The sequence below is a fragment of the Syngnathus scovelli genome, chromosome 2 (assembly GCF_024217435.2).
Source record: "Syngnathus scovelli strain Florida chromosome 2, RoL_Ssco_1.2, whole genome shotgun sequence".
NCBI lineage: Eukaryota > Metazoa > Chordata > Actinopteri > Syngnathiformes > Syngnathidae > Syngnathus > Syngnathus scovelli.
Window position 1 is genome coordinate 4,451,345 of NC_090848.1, and position 23,554 is coordinate 4,474,898.

The 23,554-nt window shown below is 42.9% G+C and overlaps 1 protein-coding gene across 1 annotated transcript; it reads left to right on the forward strand.

Annotated features, from left to right (window-relative positions):
- Positions 1 to 10,669: 10,669 nt before the first annotated feature.
- On the forward strand, positions 10,670 to 23,517 carry LOC125988260 (aryl hydrocarbon receptor). Its single transcript, XM_049753226.1, has 11 exons — positions 10,670 to 10,984; positions 13,298 to 13,485; positions 19,392 to 19,540; positions 19,614 to 19,703; positions 19,843 to 19,969; positions 20,039 to 20,178; positions 20,248 to 20,450; positions 20,518 to 20,627; positions 20,699 to 20,840; positions 21,232 to 22,738; positions 22,816 to 23,517. The coding sequence occupies exons 1-11, from the start codon at positions 10,926 to 10,928 to the stop codon at positions 22,912 to 22,914; spliced, it is 2,814 nt and encodes a 937-aa protein (XP_049609183.1). The 5' UTR covers positions 10,670 to 10,925; the 3' UTR covers positions 22,915 to 23,517.
- The last annotated feature ends 37 nt before the right edge of the window (positions 23,518 to 23,554 follow it).

Genomic DNA, 23,554 nt, shown 5'->3' on the forward strand with positions numbered 1-23,554 from the left:
TTCCTCCGTTCTCATTTTTGCTGACTTAAACATCGCTGACAATCATGGAAACCTCTGCTGGTCACATTGAGTATTACAGTTTACCATATATCTCAACAGGTTGGAATTAGATTCAGGTTTAGGGTTGGTTGGTTGGTTGGTTGGTTGGTTGGTTGGTTGGTTGGTTGGTTGGTTGGTTGGTTGGTTGGTTGGTTGGTTGGTTGGTTGGAGCCAAGCCCATCATATTTTAATGTGTGGTCTCTACGCTGATGTCTCTTCACCAATGGAGGGAGGAGCCACAGGTCCAGATCCACCACACCCATCTCTATGTGCATGCGTGTGTGTTTCTAAACACTAGAATTTGCTGCAGTCAGACTCTCTTGAGCTGGTGAGTTTTGATCATATTGCACATATTTTTCACATATTGTCATCATCAAGATTTAAACCGCTGCACACACGCAGCCTATAAAATGTGAAGAAACTAATTATTGCCGTTTAACAAAAGGCGTGCAAGGAATAATAAATATTGATCTATCAAAATAGCAAAGAGGAACAAAATGTGAATTTTTATTTGGTGTCCAGGTTGTTGTGGCCATGGGAGATTCCGTGACTCCTCCCCCCTTGAAGCCAACAACCAAAACTGTGTCTGGTATGTGCATCAAAGTTCCCGAACGAAGACTTCTTGTCAGACAGCAACACGCTCTTAGTTCAATATTGTAAAAGTCAACAAAGAGTTGAGGCAGATAGGCCGCGCTGTGAAACCACAAATGTTTGCTTTTGTGACTGCCACATGAATTCCTTCATTCCTCCTGCACTTCTGCTCCACCCTCTCCTCACCTGGTATGCTTTTAGATTTCACTATGTTCAAAATTTACCATCAGGTCACATGTACAAAAAAAAAATGATGTCACGACTAAGGTTGAATGAGGAGTGTCTTATCAGCATTACATCAGAGTAGAGTCTCTGAAGGAGCAACTCCCTTGGGCAACGTCTGTTGCCGTGGAGATAAGAGCAACTAGGAGCTTGTGCCCTCCAATTTTGGTTTGGGCTAAGGTACCACTGTAATCGTAGCAGTGCATAGTGACCTTTTGTGACATTTGTGTTTTGTTTGGTTTAGTGTGTTTGGTTTGCCATGCAATTATTGACTGCTCGGGAAAAAAAGCACTTTCTTCTTTCATGAGAAGAATTTCGAGTCAGATGAGGAATGTGAATATATTCCAACTTGTGTTTTCGTTTTGAATTTTTTTAAAGACCTTGACATGGATGGCAGTATCATTGGAGCCTTGATTGGAGGTGAGAGCAAAATATTTTATTTTTGTAGACAGTGTTATTTTTGCTTTTGTGCATGTAACTTAAAAAATATGACTTGCACTTTTACTTTTGTAGGTGTTATAGGTGCCACACTAATCTTCATCTGCGTGATAGCATTGTTGCTGTGGTTTCGCTCCAGAGAGGGCTCTTATGTCACTCATGAGATGGACAACCAGGATGATGAGATGGGCAACCTGGATGAAGATGATTGTGATGACAGCGATAATGATGATGACAATGACTTTATTTGTACTGACGCAGAACCCCAACATAAAGAGCTTTTTGTGATTAGTGAAGAACCCTAGAGCAAGAAGGTGTACATATTTGACTGGAAGATCATGAAAGATTTTCTAAATTTCTTATTTAATATTATATGCACACTTGTGTAACTCCATCTAAAATATTTTTTGCATCTCCTCCCCAATTTTTTTGCAATTAATAAGTTAATACATATATGAGAATTAATCAGGTGCCATAGCCACCAACTTTAAGAGATATAATTTTGTAATTTTGTAATTTGTCAAGGTTTTATTTTCATGTGATTAAAATTAACTTGTGAACAGCACCATCCTGTGGCTAAAACGTATCACTACATCAACATGTTAGACTGAAAATACTCAAGGAAGGAAACCCATGAGACCTTTCCCGATTTTTTCTAATTGAAGTAATTACAAATAGTCTCAATGACCAATTTTTGTGTGAGAGCTGGGGCTGCCTTAATTTTTTTATTTTTTTATTCCATATTTCACAATCATACACACTTTAACGTCACTTGCAAATTATCTGGCCGATTTATTCGTTTAAAAACAAATGTCTTGTGTTTGACAGTATTAAATTTCCATAAATTTAAACCACAAGTCACATTTAAGGTGGTCGTTTGGGTTAAGCAACGTCCCTCTATTCAGGCGCCTGTGTAATCTACTTTAAATACTGTTGAGTGCAATAAATGTTTTTGACAGTGAAGTGAATTTTGAACTTTATGCGTATCTGTATGTTGCACTAGATGATCCACTTGTAGCAGTAAGAACTAACAAACAAACTATATTTGCTGTACAGAGAAGCTTTAGTTTCAGTAGTGTATAAGTACGTAGTAGAAGACAGAAGGGCCAGTTGTCCGTGACCAGGGAGAATTCAGTTTCAGCAATGTGTGCAATCCTATAATAAGGTAAAGTGGCTGTTGTTGTCCATCACCAACAGCGCTGGTCAAGATCTCCTTTTTAGGACTGAAGTAAACTAGTAGATTGAAAACTACAGCTGTTACCCCAAGCCGTGACATCAGCTTCTTGTCAGGTATAAAAGCTACGGGCCTGACAAGAGGGGGGGTTCGTTGGCTCTCGTTCCAGGGGTCGTTCGTACCAAGGGGGGCTCGCGCTAGCGCGGGCTCACTCGCTCTCTCTCTCTCTCTTTTGGGGAGGGGGGGCTTTTTTTGACATCCATGCCTTGTGCCACTCAACTTTTTGGAAAGACTTCACCCTGACATTGGTTGAATAAAATCTTTTCCCAATCAGCCGTGGTCCCTGAAGTGCTCATTCGTCGGGAAACAGCCACCGATCACCGAGTGTTTTTTGAAGACCAGCGAAGCAGCAAAAACCATATACCACATTTTTGGCGTCACGAACAGGATTCGTGTTCTCCAGGGGGACCGTCCCGCCCGCTCTCTCCGTGAGCATCCAGCGGCCAGCCGACGACCTGTTTTGAGGTGAGTTGCTTGCACTCAAAGTCGCCGCAGCATGCTCGCTCTTGGAAAGGGGGGGAGGGAGCGTTGTCCCCCACACGGAGGGCAGTTAAACGAATCTGATGGGGCCACGGCTGGCTCCAGGGAATGTTGTCTCTCCTAGTCAAAAGCCGTCATAATGCGACTTTTGAAGGGGGAGTGGCCCCAAATAGAGACAGCGAAAGAAAAGTAAAATAAAAACAGGAAAATAAATAAAAAACAATAAATAAAAAGGGAACAGTAACAAAACGTTTTGGGGATTGCACGAGTGAATGGCATGTCTTGTGAGAATGATAAACGAATTAAAAGCTCCAGGGAGAGCGAATGTGGAACAGGACACGTTGTCATGAACAACGCTGATCGGCTGTCACGAGAAGTAAATAGTAGGAAGTCCCATAAAACGTGGACGTGGAAATTAGTCGTTTCAATGGTCCCGCGGAGGATCGAAATTTTAGCTGTGTGATTGTGGCGGAAACACAGGTACGATTGAACTATGCTGCGACAAGATACGGGTGAATCCACACGGGCCAGGGGCTATAGCCGAGATGTCCGGTGGGAGCCTAGTCTCTGCCAAAGTCCAGCGCAAAAGGGAGGTTGCGTTGACCGCGTTTGGCTAATAGGAACGAGCGCAACCTTGGCATCCGTACCGTGAGTAAGAGTGGATGAAGGAAATATCCGGCCAGGTTAGCGACCTGTGGGCCGAAGAGAATGATGCGCGCGAAGCCACGTCGTTTGGGCACTGATCGAATTAGAGGTGTATGTGAGTTATAAGGCTTGTCAATTTAAATGCTGGTGTAAGAGGCCCCCAGGTAAAACGAAGGACTGGCGGTTTTTGAATATTGATTGAGCTGATACGATCTGCTTGCGGTTCGATTCCTCTATGGGGACGTATTATAATAGCATGCACGTCTGTCAAAGTTTGATAAATTTGAGCCTGTACAGACCGCGTTTGGGAAATAGGTGCTGTACGGCATTGTGTGTGTATAGAGAACCCTCTGTGTGAGACAGGGAAAACGTGGCAATGAGGCCTCGGAGTGCAAGGATTGGTATACCATGATGGAAAAGTAATTTGTGTGCACACTTAAGTTAAATTCTGCAGAAAATAAAGGGGAAAATATAAAGCGCTATTAGAAACGAAACGAAACGAAAGTTAAGAAAGACGTGCGTATTTGTCAGTGCATATCTGCACTGTTAAAAACCAGACTGCATAGCCGCAGTAGGCAAACAGCAAAACGTGGAATGGATTCGAATCCTGCTCTGTCTTCTGTGTTTGTGCGTGAGCGTTTGTCGCTCAATGGCGTCTGTTTGTGTGTGTGTGTGTGTGTGTACCCATGGGTGTGTGTATGTGAGCGTGCGTGTGTGCGCGTGCGCGCGATCGTGAGTAAGTGTGTGTGTGCTCTTGAATGCGTGTGGGTGAGCGTGCTTGGAGAGGCAGAAAAAAGCTAAAACGATAGTGTGCTTCTCGGTGCTCTGGGGCGCGTGCCCGCCTGCGGTGCCCGCTCGGGGAGGGGAATCTGGCTTCGGGGGCGGGACAGGGAGTGGCCAACCTGTACCTGCCCACCGTGTTTCAAGGCTAGGCACTCCCCGTGTGGGTGACGTGGGGGCGGGGCGCGGGGCCAGAGTTGTGCCCATTTTGGGGCCTACCTTGCTGGCAGCGAGAAAATGTGACAGGATGATGGGGGACGGCAGGCTGAAGGAGCAAAGGAATGCATGACCAACAATGAAGGTCCTGAGCTAACTACAACCCATGATAATTAATGTCCCATAGCTGTCTAACAAGAGAAACAAGAAGCATGCGTATGTTAATCAATACGACACCAATATAGATGAGTATGTAGGTATGTCCAGAGGAGTGTGGTCCGCTCGTAAATAACTAGAGCCAGCTGATGCTCCTTTTAGCATTCTGAGGGAAATGGGAAATTGTTTAAAGACAACCACAACTTGTTAATTTAAATTGTTGAAAAGATGAGAAAATTCAAAACAAGTTATTGCTTTGCTTTGTTTCTTTGCGACTCTCATTATCATTTCAGATTTTCTGTTTACATAAAGAACCCGACACAGCGGATACATCCGTTGGCTCCAGGACAAAGAGACACAGACTGAACTTAGAATGAATGTTTAACAGCAGTCTAACAGGTGAAGACTAATTTATGAGCGCAAGAGAGGTATCAAGTGAGGGCCACAGCGCCAGCTAGAATTAAAGGAATTCTCTGGATTTAGACATAGAACTGAATCGTATTCACGGAGAGCCTGCTCATAAATTTTGGCTCGACAAGGGCGACCAGCGCCTATGTAACAAGACTCACAGGTCAAAAGCCGTAAGTCCAGAATAGAGAAGGAGATGCCAACGAGGAGATATTGGATTTGGAAGTAATCTGTTGGTTCTCTTAATACCCTTGTGAAAGTCTACTCGGTACAAATAAATTAACGATAGGAGCAATTTAGAGGTCCAAAAGTGAGAAATTCAAATGAGAACCACATCCTAAATTCGAATAACATGAGCATGGGGAAAGTGAACAGCTGAGAAATGGCCTTCAATGTCGTGGCAGTGAATGAAAGATTCAAGATAGTTCGGTAATATCTGTAAAGTGAGCATAACACCATTAATACTTAGGTCAAAATAGAGATGATGCTATGCACAATTTGGAAACTTTATCAGAAATTGAGGGCTCAAATCAGGAAAGGTAATAAAGAGGATGGCATAAAATCAAAGTTAGGAAAAACAAACGATAGAATGTAGCCTGAAAATAGAATGAGCTTCTGGAAATTGCAGTATAATCGAGAGGAATCACAGTTAAGACTGGCAATTTAAGTTTGGGGTAATCTGCAAATTTAAAACGGCTCAAATGAGGTCCATTACAATACATCCGAGAGCTCAGGAAGGAAAGGCGCCGTCTTTCTCAAGTGTATTACATTGTCAAGAATAGTAGAATTTGAAGTTTGATTAACAAAAGGCACTATGAAATTAATGGCATATTGGGAGATGATATTTAAGTTTGGTACCCCAGTCTGTCTCGTCCAGTGGTCAGCAGTTACTCTGAAACTCGATCCCGAGACTCCACCGACAGCTGAGAACAACAAGAAAACGGTGCATGGCTCTGAGGCACCTTTGACCTTCGCAAGAGCAAAGAAGGACTATATTTGTGCTGGGGGGAGCACAACGCCCGGATGCAAAACTACAAAGAGTGAAGGAACTTACAAGATAAGAATGGACTCAGTTGAAAATGGACTCATCCAAGAGTGAGAGATGAGTTGACTCTGAGACTACAACCAAAGACAACAACTTGACAATGAGGTGCGGCGAAAGACACATGAGACCTGAAAGATGCATCAAGCTGCTGAGATGTCATCAAAACTGGTGGAGCTTGGGTCAGAGTGGAGGGAAGCTTGCTTGGGCACTAAGTTTGACACCACTGAGGAGTCTTGATAAATAAATATGTATAAAGAAATAAGGAGCAAATGTGTAGTGTTACAGAAAAAGGAAAAGCATCATAGTCAGAGATTTAAATTTGGATAAAGCAGATAGGCTAACACTGTAAGAAATAAGAGTAGAATCACATTTAGCCCATCCAGCTTAACGATTAGACATTTAGTCATTGACACTTTGGAGAAGGGAAAATAGGGCATTAGGACCCACTAGGATGCAGTCAAGAGGTGATTAGATTGTTCAATGGAGCTAATTAATAAATTAGAAGTTAATCACACCTCACAGGGAAATTCTGGTGTCAAACAAGTTCGACAAAATCAAGGAATAACAGCCATGAAACCTTTTGACAGTTAAGAATAATACTGCTACTACTAATACTGCTAAGAGTCACACCAAGTGATAGTGAACGCGATGACAAATGTGATAGAACTCGAATCACAAATGCCTTAATATGGCAAAGTGAAAATAACGTGGTGGAGTAGACTGTAGGAGTCTCTTTACCCGGCTGCTCGATCAGAACGATGGATTAGGACAAAATTATTTAGGGACCAGCTGAGGCTACTTCTTCCCCCATGCTCACCTATGAACATGCTCAACAGTGGAAATGACTGAATTTTTTAGGCATTTATTTGGCAATTTTACGGTAAAGGTGAGGTACGAATGTAGGAAATATTTAATTGGGAAGAACATCCGGAAATGAAGGGTTACTGTTAGTATTCACTGATTGCCTGCTCACTTACACATACTAAATTTGTTTGTTGTGGTATGAGTGATAGAAACAAATGGAGTGGCATTTGTGCGGTTAGGAATGAGTGTGTCGGGAGCAGTGTGAAAGGCCAAAGTATTTTGGAGTTGGTATGAAAGGGTCACAGTTGAGGGTAAGATTCCTCTCACCTGAGACGGGAACACCCAAGAGTGATGACTAACAGCTGATGGTTAATCAGAGGCACCATGAACAGCAAAATAGTTCATGGAGAAGGCCGAATTCAGCAACACGGATGGACAAGACAGGACTAATATCAAACATTAGGACGATGGACGATATGACATGACAAACCTGGACTATGTAGATGACAACCATACATATGGAACTTGAGCTTGCTTGTGGCAAGTGCGAGCTTTGCTTTGTTTCTGTGTGTCACTTGACTTATTGCAGCATCAACCACCAGCCGAGGAGCAGATTGCTGGTTGTTTTATAACTTGTATTACTTTTGCAGGCTGTCGATTGCAGTCTTGGAAAGGTTGTGTTGAATTCACGTGAAAATGTTAACCCTAACCCTTTTGATTTTTATGATGATTGATGATTTTCAGGACGGAATCCCCGTGCGCCATGATTCATTGTGTGGCTATTTTCATTTAGTAGATACTCGATGCCTGTGTAGTTTTGTGAGTACAAGTGTCCGTTGTTGGTATTGCCGAGTGTGAGGTGCACAGTCAATTTTCAGGAACTTGGGGATGACAGTCCTGGATGAGTTCAAGGTTCGACAGGACTGGCTGCAAGACATATGATGATGTGGTAGGACATTTGCCGGTTCCTTTTTGGATGCCTAATGACACATTGGGTGAATGTGTCAAAGGGGGGTGGGGTTACGTTTGAATGAGTAAGTAGATATAAAATTTAATTGTGACATTCAATGTTTTTTCGGATTCACTTGTTTTTGAGGCTTTAACAGGACGTGCCGGAATTCAACAGGCAGTGATGGAAGGAGCAGAAGAAGCATCTCGAAAGCAAAGTTAATGGGAGATAACAATCTGGAATGGAAGCAAAGCGTGGTAACAATCTAGCGACAGTAAGGGTTAAGGTCTATCAACGGAAAAGCATGAATGATGACAAATCATAAAGCTAATAGGGATTGGACTGCAGCACAATAGACAACAAATGTTTGGAAGGTAATTAAATAAAATAGGAAATTGGATCAGAAACAAGGAATAGGGAAAATTTCTTAACATATGAATGCATTAAAGCTGCTATTAAAGGGAAAGTATTTAAGAACACATTTCGACGAAGATAAGGTACATACACAAATTGGTTGGACAAAACTGACGAGACTGGTACCAATTTGACGATATTGAGAAAAACCTAAATCAAAGAGGAAATTTGGAGAGAAAATTAGTATTTGGACTGGGAAAGAGTGATTGCCGAGACGTGATTGACAGGACTTCAGACAGTGACAGCTGCAGCTGGAAAGGCTAACTTGAACGGCTAGCAGTTACTCTGCTACAGGAGAGATCTTGCGAGACTGACGGCAAGACGAGACACTCCCCCAGGAGGAGTGTTTGTTTGTTTGTTTGTTTGTTTGTTTGTTTGTTTGTTTGTTTGTTTGTTTGTTTGTTTGTTTGTGTGTTTTAAGGATCACGTGGGCCTCTGGATAATAGGAGTAGATGCCGGGAATGCTCGGAGGTTCTATTGAGTACTTCGATGAGACGATGACCACCAATCGTCCCCGTGCCCCAAACAGCCCCAGAGGAGAAGAATTTGTTTGCTGACGACTGCTTATGGAGATGTCGTTTACGAGGGGTGACCAAAGGGGGGCAGGAGGACTTCCGGCCTACGCTGGGCATTGCTACTTTTTTCATTGCAACTCAAGGTTTTGTGCTGTTGTCATTGTTCAATACTGGCAGTAGCTACCAATTATCGCAGAACTCCTGGACGCTGACTGGGGCCTGGGAGGAGACTCTGAGGATGGTGAAGTGGACATAAAGATCTTGGATGAACAGCAGGCCCTGGGCAGTGGTCCCAGCGCGGTTCACTACTGAACATTCAGTGGACGGGACTTGCATCGACAGAAACATATATATGCAAGGGGGGCAAAACTAAGAGCGTTTCAACTTTGCAGTATGCTGTGATATTGCGTCAATATTATGTCCTTCATTACTTTATCAAATGACCACATGCTGCATTACTTTAAGTCATCACATATTAACATCATGTTAATGCAGTTTGACTGTTTAGCTGTCGGTGGACATGTCATTTCATTTCCATACTGTTTTGTGAGCTCATACTGTTTTGTGGATTGTAATGTGCCAGGGCTCCTTACACCTGGGTGACACCAGGTGAGGGGAACCACTGGGGATGGTAGAAAGGGCCTTCCTCTTTTTCCTTGTCATTAGACTGGCGAGGTTTTTTCTTGAGGAAGGGCCGGCAACTTTTTGGTGCTTCTAACGGGCCACACCAAATTTATTACTTCGCAATTTGTCACCGTTGTAAGGGTATTACCTAAGGGGGGTGGTACCGTCGTCTGTATAATGTGGACTTCAATTTTCTTTACTTGTGGTTCCTGAGAGGCCTCAGACTGTTGTCAAGGAGCAATTGGCTAACTAAATAGTTTGAGCTTTCCTAGTTAAAGTAACCTTAAGTAGCATGCCTCGAGCATAATTTAGGCTGTGCAGGTATAGGCCAAATTGTAGACGTGACCATAAAAAATTTGGTTGGGAGAAGATTTTTTGGTTGTTTACTGATGTCATCTTTTGCTAAACTGTTTTCGGGACATTTGTAACGTCCCGAAGGGGGGAATGAAGTGAATTTTGAACTTTATGCGTATCTGTATGTTGCACTAGATGATCCACTTGTAGCAGTAAGAACTAACAAACAAACTATATTTGCTGTACAGAGAAGCTTTAGTTTCAGTAGTGTATAAGTACGTAGTAGAAGACAGAAGGGCCAGTTGTCCGTGACCAGGGAGAATTCAGTTTCAGCAATGTGTGCAATCCTATAATAAGGTAAAGTGGCTGTTGTTGTCCATCACCAACAGCGCTGGTCAAGATCTCCTTTTTAGGACTGAAGTAAACTAGTAGATTGAAAACTACAGCTGTTACCCCAAGCCGTGACATCAGCTTCTTGTCAGGTATAAAAGCTACGGGCCTGACAAGAGGGGGGGTTCGTTGGCTCTCGTTCCAGGGGTCGTTCGTACCAAGGGGGGCTCGCGCTAGCGCGGGCTCACTCGCTCTCTCTCTCTCTCTTTTGGGGAGGGGGGGCTTTTTTTGACATCCATGCCTTGTGCCACTCAACTTTTTGGAAAGACTTCACCCTGACATTGGTTGAATAAAATCTTTTCCCAATCAGCCGTGGTCCCTGAAGTGCTCATTCGTCGGGAAACAGCCACCGATCACCGAGTGTTTTTTGAAGACCAGCGAAGCAGCAAAAACCATATACCACAACAGCCCAGTGAGAATGCAAATTAGAATTATTTCCACCCCCGCCAACAGTGCGGGAGACAGGCAGGCGCGTCTTAAGCCACCGTCACTTGAACAAAAGCGCCTGGAGTGGAACTTTAGTGGGCGGTGACGTTATGAGTTTATCAAGTTGTGCTGTGACTGTGTCAGTCTGTTGACTTCTTCCCAAAAAGCAGCGATTTACATTGGAAACGTAAAAGACATGATTGTGTTGCTTTCTCCGGGGATGTGATTTTTTTTTTTGGTGCGTCCGGACCGATATTGTGCGCTTAAGAATTGGGATTCAAGCACGTTTGTGACTTTGTGGTTTCGGATCTCACCATGTTGGCGAGTTCCGTCATTTACGCTGCCAAGAAACGAAAGAAGCCGCTTCAAAAAGTGTAAGTTTAAAAAAGACATTTTTGTGTTCACCTCTTCACCTTGTCTGCTGTTTTGTTATCACTCTTCTACTACTTCTATTTTATGAGACATTTGTTATTATAATAATGAGAGTTCTAAAACATATATACAGTATGTGCACTTGTACCTTGTTATAAAAAAAGTTGTTATAATAATAAAAGAGTTCTAAAACCATATTTACAGTATGTATACTTTAGCTACATACACACATACACACACACGTATCATATTTATATTATTTATACATTATTTTCTGTGTCATTTATACTACGTATTAATATAGTATTTACATATTTGAAACTATTATTTAATGTTCTAATGATAACATATGCACTTATATGGTTTAATATACACTTATTGATACACAAAAAAAATTATGTATGTTAAAAATGAGAGGGTGACACTACTTCGGGGATTTTCACATATCGCAGGTGATCTTGGAACCAATTATCCGCGATAAACGAGGGATTACTGTATATGTGGTCACTCAAGTCCAAATACAGATCTTCATTTGCATGTAAAGAGGGAGGAACTTTTGCTATTGCGCAACCGGCTTTTAATTTCTATGGGAACTTTGAGTGCGTGTCCACTTTCTATGAGTGTTACAGGCTAACACTGTGGAAACGCCAATATTTTGCCATTTTCCAGAGAAAACATTTCAATCTCGCTTCCTGCTAGTCTAGCGGGGTTAGAGGACGACAAAAAAGCGGCCGGCGACAAGTTACAGTCACGTCTAACAACATTCCAAACTCTTGTCACTTCCGAGGTGATGAATGTGAAAATACCGACACAATCATAAAGTTATGTTCAGAGGGTGGACAAAGTCTGATTTAGCTTCAAGCAGATGTTTCTGTTTGCAGCCAAAGCACTTTCCACTGCATGCTAACCACATGACCTTTATGTAAACAAACTATCTTGGAATAGCCCCCCCCCCCCACCCCCCCATGGATGAAAGTCTAACTCCGCCACTGACTAGAGTGAGCGAAAGAGACAGAGAGAGAGAGTGCAAACGAAGGGTCGATCAACCGGGGGAGGCATGAGTGAAGAATTGGCAAACAAACAGCCCTGTCAACAACATCAATAGTCCCACGTCACCGGCAAAAACAAGCAGATGAAAATGTTGATGTGTGCCGGCATCAGAGTCACGTCAACAATTGGAGGCAGTGAGTCTTGGCTGGCAAACTTTACATTCTGGTAGCTGCTGGCCTCAGTCGCCTGCACCTATGTTGATCCCTCGGATTCATTGTCATGAGACGGTTTTTGATTTCACCGTACGCACAAGACAGCGAGTCTGTAAAAAGGGAAAAAACATTGGCCAAGCTGGTCCAGTGGCCAATGTCAGAATATTGGTAACAATTTGTTTGTACTTCTCAAAGTGTAAATTAAGAATGGCTATAATCAGCCATTAGTTGATTAAATAATTAATTAAATATTAATTAATTAATGAATAATTTTATAATATTTTTTAAATAATTTTATAATTAATCAAATTAATAATATAATAATTTTATAATACTTATATAATTTTATAATTAATAAAATTAATAATATAATGCTTTTATAATAATTATTAATAATAAAAGTGAAGAGCTCAGTTGGTTGTGTTGTCTTAACGGTTTATTTGGACTTTTCTGTATAAAGTTTAATTGTTTGCCTCGCACTTGTGTGAAGTTCCTGCAGGCTCACATTCGGGGAAAAAAAGACATGTTTTTCTAAAATACTTGTTGTTGTGGGTTTATTTATTTCAAATATTTGCCCAGCGTAGTTATTACAGCCTTTTCCATTATTTTTGCTAAGAGCGTGGATCAATTTGTCATCTAAAACGCAAAGAAAACATTTTGAAGCATTTTTTGTTGGTTGTTGCTTTGACCTGCGTCAGACCTGCTCTGAATATGCAGTTGACTTTCTCTTGTTCTGTCTGTTCCGCCCCAGACAAAAGCACCTTTGTGTAGTCGCAGGAGTGTCACTCGATCCCATATTGCGGCGACAGACACTCCCCTTCATATGGCCGATGTACCAGATAGCGCCAGAGGCAGAAAAACTAGCCGCTTATTATTCTCGTCCTGCCGTCAGGAATGCGACGATCGCTATCTCGCCCTTCATTTCAGATCCAGCGTTTTCTGGACGATTATTGTAAGCAGATGCAAATGTATGGATTGAATTATTCAGGACTCAACATGTACAAACTTAATTTGACCTTTTGAATGTGATCATGCAGCCCAGGTTGTTTGCCTTTTCTCATATTCTCCTCGAATGCACCTTACTCATTCTTCTAAACGGTTTTCATTTTGCAGACCCAGACCGCCACCTCCCGAAGGCGCCAAATCAAACCCGTCCAAACGGCATCGCGACCGACTGAACACCCAACTGGAAAAACTGACCAGCCTGCTGCCCTTCACTGAAGAAGTCCGCGCTCGTCTGGATAAATTGTCGGTGCTGCGGCTCGGTGTGGGTTACCTGAAGGTGAAGAGCTTCTTTAACGGTGAGTCTCGGCAGAGTTGTGCTGATCTCGTACCACTTTGTGTATATATAATTGACCAAATAAGGTGTAAGATTGCAAGCAAGAACTTTGTGAACACTTTTAGGACTTCCTCACCACTCATGGTCAATCCTCCTCCTTCAATCAATGTCTTCAGTTCATCTTAAATTCTTTCACCCTTCTCCCAACAAGCTCCGCCCCTAGCGGACCTCCACTCGCTTCCTCTTCGACAAAGCCTGTTAGATTCCAGGTTGTTGTTGGAATGGCTTGAAGCCATTTGCCTTTCGCTAGCTGGAACAACTCAGCGCTTTATGCATTCATGGGGCTTGACACACCCACCACACTAGAAAGTTCCATCGGGAAGCTCAAAGGTTCCTTCAATGTGGACCTGCATCAGAAATGCATTCTGATGCCTGTTATTATGCCACTTTCTGGCTTTTGCTATTAAAAACTATTCATTACTGTTTCTTTGTAGATTATATTTTTATGATATAATAAGATGTTGCGTCATTCAGTGGTCCTGTCATGGGCCCTCATCACTGATTATGATTTGTACTCTCTTAACAAGGAATGCTGGATGTGGCCGCTTTATTCAGGTCTTTTTTTGTCTCATGAGAGGGAACAGCATTGGAAACTTCACTTCGGCTCTCTTTGGCCTGATCCTTGTCTTGCTCTTTATAGTTTCAAATTGTCCGTACTGTCTGATGGGAAATGTCCAAGGATCAAGTCCCATCCGAGAACATCGGCAATGTTTGGCGGTTTCTAGTCGACGTGGCTGGCTGCAGTTGTAATCGATGTCGATTTCACTTATCCGACAAAATGTCTTTAAAGGAAGTATCGTAAATAATGGTTAAAAATAATACAATGGGAAGTTGCCACATGCCTCAAAAGTTGACTGAAGCCATTGTGGAGGAGTTGCCTGGCTGTTGACAAAAGTTATTTGTGGTCTTAGAATAGATGATCCAAAACTTTTCCTCAGGAACTACGCACTCTTTTGAAGTCACTGTTCTTTGTCTTTACTGAACATTAAGACTTTACTCGTGTCAACAAACACAAGGCCTTCCGCTAATGGATGGACTTTCCAGATGTGTTCTCAGCAGATGTCAGCCTCCTTCCAGCTGAATTCTGCTGGAGGTCCTACTTAACCCTTAGACAATAAGAAGTCAGGAAGCCAGCAATGAAAGGGTAGCAATTGTGTAAAACTGAAACATAACTTATTAGAGGCTCACCTCTAACACGTTGTACTACTGATCCACTTTTTGGAAGTACACAAAGGCCATGTGTAACTGTCATCTGGAATCAGAGGGAACAGAAACTGAATTTGCCAATCAGTTGCTGGCTGATGTAACTTCTGTCAAGCTCAAAAGAAAGTTTGGACTTGGGATAGTGTAGCAGAAGTTGCAGGCAGTCTCCTGGATGCAAGCGTGATAGCATCAGATTTGCAGAGCTTCATGGACGGTTGCAGTCTAAACAAAGCAGCCGAACTCTCGTGTTAAAACCTGCCCAAGCATCTTCGAAACCGCATGTGTGTGTTTGTGTGGCGTGTGTGTGTGCGTGTGTGCATGCGTGTGTGTGTTGTGTGTTTCACTGCACATCTACTTCAGGATTTAAAGTAAGAGCCCGATGCTGTAGAGCCAAAACTAGAAAAAAAATCATTAAAATAAAAATAAAAACATAATAAAATTAATTAAAATTAATTAATTAAAATTAATTAATTAAAATTACACCGCATGAGACCCATAACTGTCAGAACTGTCTGTGATTTGTCGTGCCCAGGTGGAAATTTTCTAATTAAAATTAAAAAATAAAATTAATTAAGATTAATTAATTAAAATTAGATCGGGCGAGACCCAGAACTGTCAAAACTGTCTGATTTGTCGTGCCCAGGTGGAGTCCAAATCCATAGAAACACAGGGGTGGTACATATCCCCAAACTTTAGAGTAATGATGTGATGCCCCTTATTTGCTGCTCTTTTTTTTGTGCAGCTCGTTTAGGAGTTGAGGATTGTTTCTCAAATAATATCCATATGATGTGGCGTCAGAGATTTTAGAGCCATAGGCACAGCCGCCTCAAAAAAAAAAAAAATTTGCACGAAAAACTGCACACTACATATGCTACAAAATACTTGAAAAAATACAGCCCATTGATTGCTCTATTTATAAATGTATTTTAAGGATTTCCTGTGTTTGTTTTTCATACAAAATTCTACATATGCCTTGGTCAATATGTGCACACAATAATATCATTTTATCACAAACAAATGCAGCACACACAGGATGATGCCGGCCCATTTCTGACTGCTTCATTAGAACCCGTCTCCTCCCGGCTGATTGGTGCCAGATGTGTTGTCATGAGAGCATCCATGCCATTGGCCCAGGGGGGACACTCGCTGCCGAGATGTTTCGCAGCTCTCGCTCAGCTGGCAAACTATGAAACGATCACGTCTCTCATCTGCTCGCTCACCGCCAGTGACTCAGCGCTCACTCAAAGCCCGGCGCCACATACGTAGTGCGCATAGAATGGTCTGAGTGGGCTTGACCAGATCCGTTTGCATTCCAGCCTCGCTCAGAGGTTATTACAGATTCCATGGGGAGGAAATAGAAAAAAAATGGACAGTCAGCACTTTCAAAACTAAGAAGCGGTGTCTAACAGAAACACTCAATTGTAGCTTTGGTCGAAAAAAGGTGTCTGTGAATAGATTGGCCAATTTCATTTTATGGCTGGCCAGAAATGATTTAAAGAAGAGGAAGGTGCAGCACGAGGATTTGCCTGTGATGGAAAAAGTTGTCTACTTAGTTTGTCAGAACTCGTAGCAAAAGAAAATGTAAAAACAAATATTTTCAAAATTATTACGTTTCCTTTGCAGCTGCTTTTACCTCACATATTAAATAATAATAGTAATAATAATAATAATAATAATTCATTTTATTTATGGGTGCCTTTCTCAGCAGTCTATAATAATAATAATAACTTATTTTATTTATGGGCTCCTTTCAAGGTCACCTCACAACTGATAAAAAATCAATAATTCACTTATTTTGCCTTGTTTCTCGCTGTCATTCTTCGGATAGTTCCGATGAAGCCTTTGTTGCGTTCACTTGAAACCACATGGAGTCACATGAGCACCGCGCTCGCATGCCAAGATCTAAAATCAGGTTTCCTTGTCTCCTGCTGAGATGAAGATTCTTCGGTGCTGTATGTCTTGTTTACATTCTTTGGAGCAGGCAGATGAAAGAGAAGCTGGCTCATCCTTTCAGCTGGTTCAGGCATGTCTTCCGTGTCAACACACACACACACACACACACACACACACACACACACACACAAACACACAACAATGACTTCGTCATGACTCAGTGTAGCAAAGACAATCCGTATGACTGACACTGTTTATTTAACAACGGAATACCTCATCAGTAGTAATGTTATGGATGATAAATCAATCTCAAATCAATTTAACTTTTTTTTGGGGGGACTGGTGATGTCCTCATAGATTCCAGTGTCAGGACTAAGGAGTTTGTGTCCTATCATGTTCAGGGTCAATAGTTTAAAGTTCACACACACTCATGTTTGTTTCTTGCTGTGACTCATGTAAGAATCCGATGAAGCTCTTGAAGGCATTAGTAACCATATGTGCTACATTCCTGTGCCCGATTATTTTTAGACACGGTATTTATTTTGAGAACAGCAATAAATGCGAGTCTCTTGACTCACACGCCGGGTGAGCACACAAGTCAAAGTCAACACGGGGAGATCAATGATGATCTAAAATGTGCTGTGGATTGAAACTCATAATAACAAAAATAAGGCTAGTGCTTCGGTGACGTAACAATGGAAATGATCGGTATCAACCGAAAAATTCATTGTCAAGCCAAGAATAAAATATTTTAGGTGTTGACTTGATTTGAACTACTGGTGATTTATAGCCATATAAAAAAAAATATCGATCACACGTAAACTATCTGATCATACTCAAATGTGATTGGTCTGGTATGGTGAAAAACAACAAGTCTGCTCTTTTTTAATTTGTGTTTCTGAGTTCTTCCTTCAGTCTCCTCTTCGGAGATATAGTTTCGCCAGTTTCATTCACTGAACCCCTCTTTAGTAAAAAAACAAAATATATATTTTTTTCAAATTCAAGACAGAGAGCGATCAGTTATTCGACCTGGTTAAAAAGCGTGCGTGCGTGTGCGCCACTAAATGTTTTCCATCTTTCTTTCTGTCTTTTCCTCAAACAGCCTCCTTCCTCTCCTCTCCTCTCCTCTCTCAGCTCAGGATGCTGGAGGTTGAAAGTTCGCACGCAAGGCTTTGTTGTATGTGTGCTTGTGTGCAAGATCATCTGCGTGCGTGCGTGCCTTTGCGTGTGTTTAAGGAAGAGAAGACGTAAACAACTACCAGAGCAAATTGACCGCATTTCCATCAGTTGTTTTCAAACAATTAAACCTTGCTTTTTTTTTTTTTTTCATTTTTCTGACCCTTTCTTTTCAACTTATTAAGAATGCATATTGTTGCCCTCCAGTGAAAATACTCGTCGACTTTTCTTTGCTGTTCATACACTGTTTGCTTATTAACGCCTCGATATTTTTTTTTTTGATTAAATACGTGTGAAATAGTTCATCAAGAAACACGATTCCAAGTGACTTGTTGAAGTGGGAAAAACTTTCGAGCTCTCTGATTCCAGACCTGACAAGAATTTTCTCTTTTCACCTTTCGTGCCCAAACCTGCCCGTTGAGAATCAGACAGAACAAGCGTTGCCAAGAGTGAAAGGTAGTGATGGTGATGTTGATCTCTAAGTCACCCCCCCCCCCCCCCCAAAAAAAAAGAGACACCCAAATAAAAAGCCCGCACATAGCGATCCTCCCGCAATCCCAAAGGTGGAACAATAGCACGATTCAGCTCTTGGATTTTAAAGTGGAGAAAAACCACAAAGTGTTGGCAGATAGCGAGAGCCAACGCTATTGTGTGTGTGTTTGCTTGATTTTTTTGTACATACACAATTCATATTTTCCTTCATATTTCAGGCTTGAAACTAGCATTCTAGCATTTTCTACTTGACACGAGCCACAAAATGAAAGCATCCAACTCTGTTTATGATCTAGTTCAGGTGCACTGCTAGGTGATTCCAGTTCAAATATGTTTGTCTTTTGCCTTCACCAAAATAGTTGTGGTCACCAGATCATAATTATGGTGGTGATTGTTCTCATGATCTGCATGTGAATCAGAGTTACAAGAAGGCCAATTATCTTCTGTTTTTTTTTTTTTTTTTTTGTGTGTGTGTTATTTCAAAATCAACAGTGACTCATGTTTGTTCTTGTCTGTCAATAATTTTAAACCCCTTTAAAATCACCTGCTTCCTCTGCAAGAGGATATTTTTAGGTGCCCGGTCTTGTTTCCTGGCAGTGATTAGCGCTGCTAGATAAACTCGAGAGGCGGATGAGAGCGACTTGTTGAGTGACAATGTTGTAAGATAACAGGAAACACTTGCCAGCTCCACCCTGCTAAAACCTGACACATTTCTGCTCTCCTTATTGCACAAGACACCCAAGGCTAGATGACTGAATCGGTTTATATTTCTGACCCAGAAAACACCGTGTTGTTAAAAAATAACCAGAATGAAGTGCCATTGTGGTCCTACGTTAGTCTTCTTCTTTTTTTTTTTATAAAATCAAACTTGGGTAGAACATTTACGGTAACTTCACTTCAGTTCTCACACCAAGTTAAAGTTGCACGAAACATTGAAGATTGACACATATATGACAAAAAAAAGCTAATGCTAAAAGCTAACTTCTTCAAGGGTAAAAGCTAATTTCATTTAGCTTTTAGCTAAAGCGAATTTTTTAGCTAAAGCTAATTTTAAACCTTCGAAAATCACCTGCGAAAGCTAAAAGCTAACTTCTTCTTCAATAGCCACCCTCAGGAATGGTCAGAATGGCTCCTGCGTGGCAAGTCAAAAGCTGTGGGGAGATGTCCACAATGCACTCTTGTCCTCCACCGGGAGCTCCCAAGTGTCCTCCTTGGATGGAGTCAGCTTCTCGGAGGGAGACCTGCTCCTCCAGGTCAGTGTCTGATTGATCTTTGAAACAAGAATGTCAAGTTATTTTGTCAACTCGAGTGTTTTTATTTCTACAGGCATTGAATGGCTTTGTGTTAGTGGTGACCACCGAAGGTTATGTCTTCTATGCGTCACCCACCATACAGGACTTCCTGGGCTTCCACCAGGTGAGAACAAACTGACCTTATCCCAGTTGACTTCAGTCACTAAGTGGGCAGACACAGAGACAGACGACCATTCCCGTTTGGATACATTTCTTCCCATGCCTTGAGATTCGGTGTCTTAATCCACGGCTCTCCGTTGCAGTCCGATGTCATCCATCAGAGCGTCTTTGAGTTGATCCACAGCAACGATCGAGCTCTTTTCAGACGCCAGCTTCACTTTGCTTTCGATCCGCATTCCAGCCAGCGAGACGGCCTCGCAGAGGGCGGCGGTAAGTCATCCTTGCGTCATCCAAAGACGAGTGTAAACATTGACATGCTTCGCGTGTATTTCCACGTAGACGAGCAAAGCAGCAGTGAAATCAGCACCAACCTAAGAACCTACAACCCACAAGTCATGCCTCCAGAAAACTCTTCTTTCCTGGAAAGGAATTTCTGCTGCCGGTTCCGATGTTTGCTTGACAACGCATCTGGCTTTGTGGTAGACAGAAATAGCTCCAACGTTGGATTTGAGCTTGTTCCGACATGATTCTGGCTTGTTTGCCTCCAGGCAATCAACTTCTGCGGACGCCTGAAGTTTCTCCACGGTCAGAACCGGGTGTCGGAGCTTGGTGAGGAGGTTCCCCCACAGCTGGCTCTGTTTGCCATTGCCATACCCGTGCAGCCGCCGTCCATCTTGGAGATCCGCACCAAGACGGTTATGTTCCAGACCAAGCACAAGCTGGATTTCACGCCGATGGCCATCGACAGCCGGTAGACAGTCGTAGTTGTGATTTGCCACCGGATCGGACGGTGATGGGACTTTGCGTTTCCTCCTTAGGGGGAAGGTGTTTCTGGGTTACAGCGAAGCAGAACTCTGCATGAAGGGTTCGGGTTATAACTTCGTCCACGCTGCGGACATGATGTACTGCGCTGACAACCACGTCAGGAGTGAGTCACACTGTTTTTACGTAGGTTGAAATACGTTTAAGGTATGTCCTGAACTGAATCTCTTTGTGTAGTGATCAAAACAGGAGAAAGTGGTTTTACCGTCTTCAGACTGCTGACTAAAAATGGAACGTGGCTCTGGGTCCAGGCCAACGCCAGGTTGATCTTAAAAGAAGGGAAGCCAGATTTCATTGTGGCCCGCCAGAGAGTTTTGACGTAAGTTACGAGAGATGCCGTAGTTCTGTATCAGTCCATCCTGGGTGGAGAATGGTGGAGCCTTTGTCGAGCCAACTTGTCTTTGGACAGGACTAGATACATTTTTTTATGATGCCGGGGCTGATTGCCAAGCGTCTCGTTGCGGGACCTAATGGTTTTGGGCGTGTTGACAGATTCCTTACAAGATGCGTCTTTTGTCATTTACCGTCTTTCCGGATCATTAAATACAGTTACAAGTAATTACCACAGCGTCTGATGGTAAATATGCTAACAAGTAATTAGCATCAAGCCTGATGAGAGGTTTTGGTGCCTGTTAGTCCTGTTTTTGTCACAACTTGTTCTAAACAAGTTCTTGAGGTCATGGCTGGATTGATCCTTTTCTGGGTTGCAGAAATGAAGAAGGAGAGGAACACGTTCGTCTACATCGACTGCAGCAGTCGTTTAGCCTAACCACCGGCGAGGCGCTGTTGTACGATAGGGCACCGACCGTCGACATGCCCGACACCTGCTCGCCCGCAAAGCAGAGGAAGCTCGATGAGTACTCGGTCAGACCCAACTCGCTCCAGAGCTGCATTGTGAACCAGGGTCAAACTGTCTACTGCCAGCACAAGAGCACCAACACGCTCAACACGCTTAACGACGACGCCTTTAAGGACACGCACGCCACAATCGGCGTTCGCGGAGATTTCTGGCAGCACCTGTCGCCCAAACCTGCTGTCGAGAGCATGATCAAATCTGAGGACACCATCCAGGACATGATGGAGACTCTGCAGCAGATCCTGGGGGACAGCAACCTCGCAGAGACAGTGGATGTGAGCGCCGATGAGCTCAAGAGCTGGGAAAGCACTCTTCTGAAGGTAAGAAACAACAGCTGCGACCTGGCCGACGACTTGAACGACGTTATCGTGGACGACGTCCTGTTGTACGTGGAGGAGCAGCTTCAAAAAGAGGCTGCGCTAAAGTCGCCTGAGCGGCTGGATACCCGCGTGCCAACTTTGAACTTCCAGAGCCAGGCTTCTGCTTATCAAGGGTCGGTACAAAACTTGAGCTGGGCTCAAGACCCTTTGGACCAGTTATTAGCCAGCAGTGGGCAGATGTCTGAGGAACCACCTGTGGGGATGGTGGAACGGACCCTAATAGATCTTCCTCAGATGAATTCTTCTGGTTTAAACCTTCCAGTGGCAGAGTCCATCTTTGACCCCCGTTTCGTGGACTCCTGTGCCGAGACACAAAAACTGAGCAGTGTTCAGGTGAGTTTCATGGACAATAACCAAGGAGTTTTCTGGCATAAGCAATCATGTCAGATTTATCCCAATCAAATGGTTCAACCAAATGGCCACCTGTCAACGGAGCACCGTACACAAAGACAGCCTGATTTTATCTTACAGTATGGTCAGAGGAACTCAAACCACATCAACACCCAAAATGTTCCCAATGGCTCGGTGATCGCGGCAGATCCGGCGGCGTCCAGTTGCATGGACAGCCGCTTTGTGCTTCCCGGTCAAGACCTGCAGAACCTGAGACAGTCTTGGCAGCTCGAGCAGCCACCGCAACCGCAGCTCATTTCAAATGGACCGACGAGCATCAGCCGATTGGCAGATTTTCAGCCTAATCCAGCCGTTGCGTACAGTTCAATGACTTCATTTCCCGTTGAGCAAGGCATCATGGGGGCGCCTGTCACGACATCAAGCGTATTCAGAATCAACCCCCCCTTTGTGCCTCCCAACGTAACACAGATTCCACAAAGATTGAAACACAGCAGCGGTCACATTTCCGGTCCCTCCTGCTTTAACCAGGACTTAGATATGGCACCGCTTTCCGACCAAATGGCTCCAAATAGTGTGAACCCGGGCAACCTGCCGATGCAGCAGCAGACATGCTTCAACCTCGGCAGCCAGGTAAAAAAAAACATCACTGAAAACCAGCTTGACTGTTTTGATTTGCAATTGAGCTCCCAATTACTTTTCTTTCACAGCTCATCAGCCACTCGGTTATCGCAAATGGCGGCATGGCATTTCCTCATTGCGCAACGGGAACTTCTGCTCCTCACAGAGCAAACGGGAACATCAACTGAAAGACAACGGATGACCGGAAATGTGCTTTAGAGAAAGACAAATAGCTCTGGATAATGAAATAAGCCAAGAAAGATCATCTGGAGTTTAATTTCTGTTTTGAAACATGGATCATCACCGAAGATTGAAAGTTTAGCACTGAGCTGCTCCCAAAAAGTTTAAAATTCGAGGCGCCTTACTTGGTAGAAACCACATTACGAATTGTCACAACCTGTTTATAAAAAAATCAAAATGGCTCTTGTTTTTTTAAAATTAGAATTTCTAAATGTGAAATGTTCAAAAAATCAACATCCACTTCAACTTTGTGGTCTGCTGTATCACTCACTCTCACTCGACTTCCTTCAATCACGCAGAACCGCAGGTCCCTTGACTTTATACTGCCACCTATTGGTGACATCTGTCAATATGCGTTTAGTGGTGTGGTTTTTTGCGTGTTCATTTTTTAAATACGTATTGTCGCAAATTGTGTACAGCAACACATATCTATGTCAGTATGTGTATATTTTTTGTCGTTGAAATGAAATGAATGAATGAAAAATTAATCTTCTGTTCACGGTGGCCACAATAAATATTGGTTTGATGGCACAGTGGCGCTGAGAAAAGCAGTTTTCGTTCATTTATTTTTGTTACGTTTTTACGTAG